The 10,609-nt window shown below is 43.8% G+C and overlaps 1 protein-coding gene across 2 annotated transcripts in view; it reads left to right on the top strand.

Moving 5' to 3' along the window:
- Window positions 1-1,939: 1,939 nt before the first annotated feature.
- The window catches only part of LRP6 (LDL receptor related protein 6), a 149,616-nt gene continuing 140,946 nt past the window's right edge, over window positions 1,940-10,609 (top strand). Inside the window, exon 1 of one of the 2 annotated variants that reach the window (XM_023226169.1) lies at window positions 1,940-2,071. In XM_023226169.1, coding sequence (XP_023081937.1) covers window positions 2,017-2,071 — 55 coding nt within the window. In that variant the 5' untranslated portion in view covers window positions 1,940-2,016. The remainder of the gene's footprint in view (window positions 2,072-10,609) is intronic. The other variant, XM_023226170.1, reaches the window with a different exon arrangement.

Here is a 10,609-nt window from a genome sequence, read left to right as displayed (position 1 = left end):
GGGTTTCACCATGTTGGACCAGGCTGGTCTTGAACTCCTGACTTTGTGATCTGCCTGCCTCGGCCTCCGAAAGTGCTGGGATTACAGGTGTGAGCCACCTGTGCCCTGCCCAGTTTTCTGCTTTGAGGAAGCCAAAATATAAAACTCACTTGGTTCTCAGAAGCAGGTTCTTTTTTTTTTTTTGAGACGGAGTCTCGGAGTCTCGCTCTGTCACCCAGGATGGAGTACAGTTGTGCCATCTCGGCTCACTGCAAGCTCCGCCTCCCAGGTTCACGCCATTCTCCTGCCTCAGCCTCTTGAGTAGCTGGGACTACAGGGAGAAGCAGGTTCTTAAATCAACGGTGCATAGAGTTTCTCAAGAGAATTTGGGAGAAAGTGATTTGGCTGTTTGTGCTGTTAATCTGCTTAACAAACCTGCAGCACCTTTGGTTCAGCGCGCATTTCTTGGAGGGAGCGGCGTGGCTGAAGTCAGAGACCTGAATTGGGTTGAGCTACTGCTATTCACTACTTGAGTGGCACCGGGTAAGTCATTAACTTCTCAGGTTCTCATTTTGCTCCTTTGTGCAATAAAGAATAAGTAACAAAACCTGCCTTTCCCCAGGATAGTTTTGAGTGTCAAATATGATAGCGTGTGTTCAAGCACTAGTGAAGTCCAATGTCACTGAGATACTTGTAACATTGTGGTAGCAGCTCCACTTTCTTGCCCATCTACCTCCAGGTAAGGGCGTGTGACAGCTGGGCAGGATGCATCTGATGGCTCCATTAGGGTTAACTCTTGGAGCGCGTCTGCCCAGACTGAAGCCTGGCAGGTGATTTCAGGGGCGTCTGGGCCATTACTCCTGAATGCCCAGTGCACTGGGAGTAGCAGAGGCTGTGCACAGTCTGAGATTCTGGGGGAATCTTTTCCTTCTCAAGCTGAGAATTGATAATTAAAGCATGCCAAACATTCGTTATTATATGCAACTTGTAAAATCCTAAACAGTCTTGTCCAATTGTCCCTTTGCTGTCTTAGGTTTTGACGCATTTATCTTGGAATTTTATCTGCCAGTTTAGAAATCTTTAGCTGGTCGGGCTTAATTCTGGGGGTAGTTTGTATTTCTGGGAAGGCGGGAGAAAAATAACAATCTCAGTTTTGAATTGGCGTTTTAATATCCTTCACCAGATCCACGTTGAAAGCCAGTGTAACTTGCGTTCAAAAATTCCGCCCCTCCCAAATAAAGGATGCTGAAACCGATTTCCAACCCCGAAGCCGGAGCTGATCACCCCGAAACGGGATCCGCCGTGGCTCCCCGCGCGTTCACCGAGGCTGGGTAGTCCCAGGCGGCTGGGGGCGCGAGCCCGGAGCCCCACCTGGCCCTGCCGGCGGCGGCCGCACAAAGAGCGGGGCAGACTGCTGCCCGGCCGAGCCGCAGAAAGTAGTCCCGACCACGCCGGCTCCAATGTTGTTGGACGTCGCCTCACGCCCTCCGCGGGGAGGGCCGAAGCGGCCGGTCCGGAAAAGAATCCCGCAGGAATGCGCCACCGGGAGGTGTCCTTCCCTCTCAGTTCGCCTCTGCTACCCCGGAACCTCTCCCGGGGTCTCAGGCAGAGGCCGTGCCTGCGGCTGCCGACTCCTTTCCCTGGCCGTGCGGGAGGCAGCGCCGGGGGAGGGGGCTCGTTGCGCGCAGGCACACGCCGCGGAGATCCTGGGAGGCGGTGCCGACCGTATCCCTGCGCCGCTGCGCGAGGCAGAGGCTGAATGAGGAGCTGCGCGGGGGAAGCGGGGCGCCGGGGGAGGAGGTGGCGGGATGGAAGCAGACGCTGGCGTCGCGCGAGCCCGGGGCCGAGCGGCGCGGTAGAGAGGGCGGCGGCGGCGGCGCGCGCGGAACCTTGACGTGCCCCTTTCTTTCTTCTCTCGCTGGGAAGCTGGGAAGCATGAGCGTGCAGCCCTGCCGCTGCGGCGGCCGCCCCGGCTCCTCGCCTCCCCCTCTTCTGGCCACCCCTCGCCGGTGAGAGAAGAGAACGCGAGAAGGGAAGATGGGGGCCGTCCTGAGGAGCCTCCTGGCCTGCAGCTTCTGTGTGCTCCTGAGAGGTGGGAAGAGTGGGGGCATTGGAAAGTTGGTGGGGTTCGAGGGGAGGTGGCCTTGTTTTCTGTGTCTAGGGGGAGGAGAGGGACGGAGGGAGGGAGAAGGGGAGAGGAGCGGGGAGAGGCCTGGTCGTGGGGAGGGGGAGAGAAAGGGGCCCGGGAGCAGGGGCTGCGCGCACCGCCCGGCCACAATGCGGACCTGGCCTGGCCTCCCAGACCTTTCCCGGACACATCGGAGGCTCGATCCCGGCTGCTGATCTTAGGGAACCTTTGGCACCCCATTCTGTCGGGATGACTGAATGTCTGTGTGCCTCTCTCTGCCTGGGGTCTTCCAGGGAAGAGGGTCTTTGTACGTATTTTGGCTTTTAAAATGTTTGAGCCCGAGATGCTTTAAGGTTGACCTTATCCATCGAAGCCCCCCACCCACTCCCCACCCGGTTTCGTTGTTTCTTAGTTGAACTTTTAAAGCCCTCTTACTCTTTTTTTCCAGGCCTTGTTACAGGTAATAATTGGCTTCCGTTTGGGATATAATGATCCTGGGTGAGAGCGCAGTTGGAAAGTGACTCCGGGGTTATAGGTCGAGCGTTTCAGCATTGGGAACATTCTGAGCTTCAGTCCATAATAAAACAAAACATTGCCCTTGTAACCTCTGGTATTCACGGCTTGCCCCTATTTTCGGAGTGTGCAAGCGTACAGTTGGCACTACTAGGGAAATTCATCCTCGTGTGAAGAGGAGCCGGTCCTGGGACCAAAATGATAATTTGCTCTGCTCCCCTGGGGACTGCTTGGCACTTTGGTAAATTGCATAGGCTGTTCTAGATAATTTGCTCTGGGAATCGCTTGAATTCGAGTGTCCCATGATGTTTTGAATCGCACTGCAGAGCTGACACATGCTCTGTGACTTTTGTGACAGTTCACGAAGATTTTTGACCGGCCCTTCGCCAGCTCTTCTCAAACTACTCAGTGTTGAACTTGAGATGGCTGTGGAGCATTTTTACCAGCAGAGGAATTTAAGTACTGCTTTTCGATACGGTGGCTTGTAGTTTTGGTTTGTTAAAATTCTCACTGGCGTTCATGGTAAGTTCTTTTCAGGCGTGGGACCGCTGGTCGCTGGAGATTTTTAGGTGTTAACAAGCTAAACTTCTGTTAAGTCCTCCAAACTAATTAAGTTTACAGAATACTAATAGTAACTAATAGTCTATGACAGGTGTATATTTTTGTGTGTGTTGTGGATATGTATTTTGGATAAGAATGACTTTTTTTGGAGGAGAAGTACTTTCTTCAGTTACTCTATAGTAATGCAGCATTGTTTGCATGTTATATTACTTACACTTGATACTCTAAGCATATTACAAAGTTTTCCCACATGTAAACCCCAGAAAAGGTAGTGCTCATTAGATTTTTGTGGCAGAAAATTTAATGAAGTGTTATGTACTGGAGAGGTTTAATAAGTACATACTTACTTTATTATGGTATACTGTATTGAAAGGGGTTTTGCTATAGCTGTTAGAAACAACTGTATTTGACATAAGAATATGTATTTAAGACATAAGGTTAATAGGATTGACAAATATGAGAACCATCTGATTGGTTAGAGTCGTGGGGAAACTTACAACTTGGGATGTTTCTGGATTGTATATCTTGGAGGAGAAATGTGTGATGTAAATGCCGTTTGTTTATTTTAACGCTAGCTTTGAGACCAGAGCTGGGTTTGTTCATTATTCGAATTTAGATAGGTTGCACTTGTTTATGTAACAAGACCTGAAAGAGGTAATAGTTTAAATTGTCTTGTTTCCACTAGCAAAGTTTTCAGAAGTGGAGCTCTCGTTTTAAATGTGGCAAAATATGTGTAAGGTGGTCTTCTAATATGTAACAGTACTGTACTTAGCTGTGAGTACATATCATTTGAAGTAAAACTGCCTTTTGATATAAAATATTTTTGTTCATAATTGAGAATTCATTCTTTGAGAATGTCATCCTCTGTTACAGTAAAGATATGTAGTCAACCATGGGCTCTAATGAGAAAAATCTGATTGATTTGTTGCATTTAGATCATTTTTTTTTCCTACAAAGAATTGGAGGTTTAACATTGACTGGGTGTGACGGGGTATTGTGAGAGTTTGGGAGACCTTCTGTCCTGCATCCCTGTTGAATCAATAGCAGAAAGCCAGGGAATACTGTTAGTGCTGTGTCCTTATCTGTATCATCACATGACAAGTTATAAAGGAAAGACTGGGGAATTTCAATACTAAAACCTTGGATTTAAAGCCCAAGTGTCACAACTTCATAACTTTGTGGTTCTGGTCTAGTTCACTTCTCTAGGTCTCAGTTTCTTTACTGGTAAAATGTGGATAATACCTGACTAGTTTGCAGGGTTATTGGGTGTTTTAAATGAAATAGTATAAAGTGCCTTTAATGCTACTTTTTGTTATAATTTTTGCTTGTTCAGGGACATACCCTCAAATGCTTTCAGGATTTGAGATTTGGTTTGTATAACGTTCACAATTTTTTCTTTTCTTTTTTTTTAAAGAGACATAGTCTTGCTTCATTACCCAGTCTGGGGTGCAGTAGTGTGATCACAGCTCATTGCAGTCTCAAAGTCTTGGGCTTAAGTGATCCTCCTGCTTCATCCTCCCAAAGCTCTGAACTACAGGCATGTGCCACTATGCCCCAAATTTTTGGTAGATATGGGGTGGCTGTGGGGGTGTCTTGATATGTTGCCCAGGCTGGTCTGCAACTCCTGGCCTCAAGTGATCCTCTCAATGTGCTGGGATTACAGGTGTGAGCCACCATGCTTGGCCAGGTTCACGAATTGCTTCTTTTTTTTTTTTTTTTGAGGTAGGGTCTTGCTCTGTTGCCTAGGCTGGAGTGCAGTGGCATGATCAGTGCTCACTACAGCCTGGACCTCCTGTGCTCATGTGATCCTCCCACCTCAACCTCCCAAGTAGCTGGGACCGCAGTTGTGTGACATAACACTTGGCTAACTTCTAAATTTTTATAGAGCCAGGGTCTTGCTATGTTGCCCAGGATGGTCTTAAACTCCTGGGCTCAAATGATCCTGCCACCTCCGCCTCTCAAAGTTCTGGAATTACAGGTGCAGATTCACACATTCTTTCTTTATTTTTTTTGAGATGGAGTCTCGCTCTGTTGGCCAGGCTGGAGTGCAGTGGCGCGATCTCGGCTCACTGCAAGCTCCACCTCCCGGGTTCATGCCATTCTCCTGCCTCAGCCTCCTGAGTAGCTGGGACTACAGGCATCTGCCACCACCCCTGGCTAATTTTTCTGTATTTTTTAGTAGAGACGGGGTTTCACTGTGTTAGCCAGGATAGTCTCGATCTGACTTGGTGATCTGCCTTCCTCGGCCTCCCAAAGTGCTGGGATTACAGGCTTGAGCCACTGTGCCTGGCCAGATTCACATGTTCTTAAAAGTGAAAGGGCTCTTGGTCATTTGAGCCTCACCACTTTATTTGTAAGTGGGGAAACTCAGATTCAGAGATACTGTAATTTAATAAAGGTAGGTTAATTAAAGATGGGCAGGGATTTATTATTCATTCTTTAGCAAATATGTATGGAATACCTCCTATATATCAGCCTCTGGTACTGATGGTGAGCAAAACAAACGTGTCCCCTGATCTAATGGGCCTCACGGTATAGGTTGCCATCCTTACCATTCTCTTAGTTCCATTCAGGTACTGATTAGAAAAAATAATATCTGATTTTCTACAGGAAGTATTTTTGATAAGAATATAGGTTTTGGAATACCATCGGTGTGTGTAATCTGTGAAATACTATTTCTTAGCCTTTTTTTTTTTTTTTTTAGACGGAGTCTCGCTCAGTCGCTCAGGCTGAAGTGCAGTGCGCATGATCTTGGCTCAGTGCAGTCTCCGCCTCTTGGGTTCAAGCGATTCTCCTGTCTCAGCCTTCCTGAGTAGCTGAGACTACAGGCGCCTACCACCACGCCTGACTAATTTTTGTATTTTTTTTTTGAGATGATGTCTTACCCTGTCGCCCAGGCTGGAGTGCAGTGGCATGATGTCAGCTCACTGCAACCTCTGCCTCCTGAGTTCAAGCAGTTCTCCTGTTTCAGCCTCCTGAGTAGCTGGGACCACAGGTGCACACCACCATGCTTGGATAATTTTTATATTTTTGGTAGAGATGGGGTTTCACCATATTGGTCAGGCTGGTCTTGAACTCCTGACCTCAAGTTATCCACCCGCCTTTATCTCCCAAAGTGCTGGGATTACAAGTGTGAGCCACCGCACCTGGGCTAATTTTTGTATTTTTAGTAGATATGGGGTTTCACCTATTGGTTAGGCTGGTTTCGAACTCCTGACCTCAGGTGGTACGCCCACCTCTACCTCCCAAAGTGTTGGGATTGCAGGCGTGAGCCACCGCGCCTAGCCTTCTTAGCTTTTTTTCAGGAGGCTTGTTATATAAAAATTATTTGTTACTTTTTTTTGTTTTGGTGGGCTGGTGGTAAATATTGTTGGAACAAACCACTAATGTTTCGCATCTTGTATTTCTATAGAAGTGATCCTTTTCTTCCTTTAAAATCAGGTATTATAAAGTCTTGGGGAAGTAGAACAAATTTTGGAGTGGGAATCAGGAGAATTAAGTTATGGTTCTGAATTTGCTGTGTAACCTTGAGTAATCTCTTTATACTTTATTTGGAGATTAGAATTCGTGTTAACACATTAAGGGTTCTGAAAAGTCCTGAGGTAAAGAGAATAGTTTTAACTTTGTTTAACCTATTATTTTCCAGACTTGTCAAGTATTACGTTGATATTTGTTGATAATTTCATATAACTCAATTTGTTACTGTCATCCCTATTACCTGCTTCACGTTTGCTCATTTGGCTAGATAATTTGTCTGGTTATTAAGTTTTAAGGTTTTAGCTTGTTATCAGAAGGGCTAATAGTGATTTCTTGTGGTTCAGTTTTTAAGAGATTTTTTTCCTTTGCTTTAATTGGAAGTTTTTCTATTTGCTGTACTTAACTACTGTGTCCTTCTATATGCTTTGGCTGTCAGAAAGGACTGTTAAATATCAAAGGGGATTCTGGGAAGGGGTATATTAATGGAAATATTTTATGAGAACATGTATTTTTTGTTTAAATATTTTGAGCATACTGGAAAAACCATGGTTGGTTCTATTTAGGCCATGTGTAACTACTCTGAGAAAGATCATTTTCATCATAGAAATTCTATTGAAAGTTTATACTTAGAGAAGACTATATAGAAGGTACTATAGTAGAAATACATGGCTTGTTGTTAAACAGAAGTTAAACTCTTCTGGTACTCTGTGTTCCTTTGGACAAGTTATTTCCTTTCCTGTTAGGTGGGGTCATAACTTACAAGGCTTCGTGAGAACTGATGAAATGTTTGTGAAGGGGTAGTACAGCGCACAGTCAATAGTAGACATTGAATAAATGGTTGCTTTTATTAAGATGGCCAAATTAAAAGAAACATGCCCTGGAAAGACTGGTAAAACATTTAAAGTGTCTGCTATGTCCTGGGCACTGTTGTTGGTAGTTGATAGTTTTAGGCCAGTGGTTTTGGAATTTTTTTGATTCTTCTGCAACTGAAATAAAAGCTCCATGAAATACTTACGACAGTTTCTGTTTTGATATAAAACAGAATGACAATTACTTACTAAATTTATTTTCTAAAGGATTGCAGCCTTAACTATTTTAGGTGATGATTATTGTAAATAAGCTAGAGAATAGACAGTTCAAATGATTGTGATACTTATTAAAGAGTTAAGTATGGGCAAAATAATTTTATCAAGACATCTAATTGAGAAATTGCGTTATTTGTTCCCAACAATTATTCAGTTGGTGGATTTTTTTCTGCGGGGTGGCTGGATGCTATACTGAGTTTCTGCATTGCATGTTTTCACTTTGGATAAGGGTGTTTATCTTCTGTAAAGTGAGCACCACTTCAGTGAATAAAACACTTTTATGTGAATAACTTTGAAATTTAGTCAAATATACATAAGAACAGATTGTTTGCTCTTAAAATTATTTGTCTTAAAATACAATTTGTCAGTACATTAATACAAGGAAACAAGGTTATTTGGTATTATTCACATATGCTTTTGTTTCTCAAGCTGTTCGTGTTATTTGTGGCAGTGAGTATTCTCACTAAAGGTTCAAGCTGTTTGGGTGTGATGCTAGAAAATATTAAAATGTACTTGGACTCTGGTGAAAATTACTGATACTTTGATACTGTGATCCTTTTAGCGGTATCATAACTTGTAGTTTCTGTAATATCTTGCTTGGAAGGGCCACGTATAAGTGCTTAAATATTTTGGAACTAATTTCAGGAGGAGATTGGGGATACAAAATGAAATTATATTTTCAGGCAAAAAACTACATTAAGTTATGTAAGTTATTAACACCAGCCTAAAGTTATTGATGAGACTCAATAACATGCCAAGCAGTAGTTTTTTTTTTTTTTTTTTAAATAGATGGAGTCTTGCTCTGTCACCCAGGCTGGAGTGCTGTGGCATGATCTTAGCTCATTGCGACCTCTGCCTCCTGGGTTCAACTGATTGTCTGCCTCAGCCTCCCAAGTAGCTGGGATTACAAGCGCCCGCTATCACGCCTACCTAATTTTTGTGTTTTTAATAGAGATGGGGTTTCACCATGTTGGCCAGGCTGGTCTCGAACTCCTGACCTCAGGGGATCCACTTGCTTTGGCCTTCCAAAGTGCTGGGATTACAGGCATGAGCCGCTGCACCCAGCTGTTGTCTTTTTTTCCCCCAGGAAAATAGTCACCCAAATATTGGAAACCTACCTTTATCAAATTACGTATGTTTGACTGGGAGGCTATTTTCTCTAATGGTTTTAGTCATTGTTTTATCACTACTAGACCCAAACTATAAGTAAAGGATTACAGGGATAGGAGTCTTCCTCACTATTGACTAGCTTTATTGGTAGGGATAATTTAAGTACTGTATATCCTTATATCCAGCTTAAAGATACTATATTTTGCAAGTCTGAGAAAGGTGACAAGTGAACTTCATTACCTTGAATTCTTAGCTGTGCGTTATATTGTCTTTATTTGTAACATTCTAGATCTATGCTAATGCAGAAATAGCTCTTTGATGGAAAGTTTTTGAAGAAAAGATGTTTTTCCCCTTTATATGCGCCATGTACCAGAGGTTTGCACATATTGAGCACTGTAAATTTTACATTTAAAGTAATATAAAAAGATGTGAATTTTTATGACATTTATTTGGAATGTCATTTTGTGTTTTGTCTCAGTCGTTCATTAGCTGTAGTTTAAGTTATAAATTTGTAACGATTACAAAGATTTCTTAGTCTGGGTCACGGTGGCTCAGTGTGAGCCTATCTCTTTGGGAGGCCAAGGCGAGAGGATCACTTGAGGTCAGGAGTTCAAGACTAGCCTGGGAAACATAGCAAGACCTCCGTCTCTATAAAAAAATTAAAAAATTAGCTGGTCACGATGGCACATGCTTATAGTTTCAGCTGCTTAGAAGGCTGAGGCAGGAGGATCACTTGAGCCCAGGAATTCAAGGCTACAGTGAGCCATGATCATGCAACTGCACTCCATATGACAGACAAAACCCTGTCTTTCAAAATAAATAAAGATTTCTTAGCACAGATTAGATATATTAAATAGACTACAAAAAAAAAAAAAAAAATCAACATGTCCTTGTCTGAGATTGAATTCAAGGTGTGGATTACATAATGTGTTTTCTGGTTTCAGGATATAATTACTGCATTAATATAATTAGTTGTTTTTTTTTTTGAGACAGGGTCTCACCATGTTTTTTAAGCTGGAGTGTGGTGTGATGCTATCACTGCTCACTGCAGACTGGTCCTCCTGGGCTCAGGAAATCCTCCTGCCTCAGCCTTCCCAGTAGCTGGGACTACAGGCACGTGATACCACACCCGGTTCATTTTTAATTTTTTTTTTTGTAGAGACTTACTATGTTGCTCAGACTGGTCTTGAATTCCTGGGCTCGCGCGATTCTCCTGCCTTGGTTTCCCAAAGTGCTGGAATTACAGGCATGAGCCAGTGTGCCTGGCCTCAAGTACTTTTTTCTTTCTTTTCTTTTCTTTTTTTTTTTCATTAAGCCCCTTCTATCAAGTACTTTTTTTTTTTTTTTTTTTCTTGAGACGGAGTCTTGCTTTGGAGTGCAGTGGCGCGATCTGGGCTCACTGCAAGCTCCACCTCTCAGGTTCACGTGGTTCTCCCGCCTCAGCCTCCCGAGTAGCTGGGACTACAGGTGCCTGGCTAATGTTTTTTGTATTTTTTTTAGTATAGACGGGATTTCACTGTGTTTGCCAGGATGGTCTCGATCTCCTGACCTCGTGATCCACCCACCTTGGCCTCGCAAAGTGCTGGGATTACAGGCGTGAGCCACTGCACCAGGCCTATCAAGTACTTTTTTAAACCAAGTTTTTTGGAGATATAATTCACATACAGTTAAAATTTCCATTTTACAATGTCTAATTCAGTGACTTTCAGTATACTCACAGGGCTGTACAACATCACCACTATCTCATTCCAGAATG

Source organism: Piliocolobus tephrosceles, chromosome 10 (assembly GCF_002776525.5).
Source record: "Piliocolobus tephrosceles isolate RC106 chromosome 10, ASM277652v3, whole genome shotgun sequence".
NCBI lineage: Eukaryota > Metazoa > Chordata > Mammalia > Primates > Cercopithecidae > Piliocolobus > Piliocolobus tephrosceles.
This window is presented reverse-complemented; position numbering and strand designations above follow the sequence as displayed.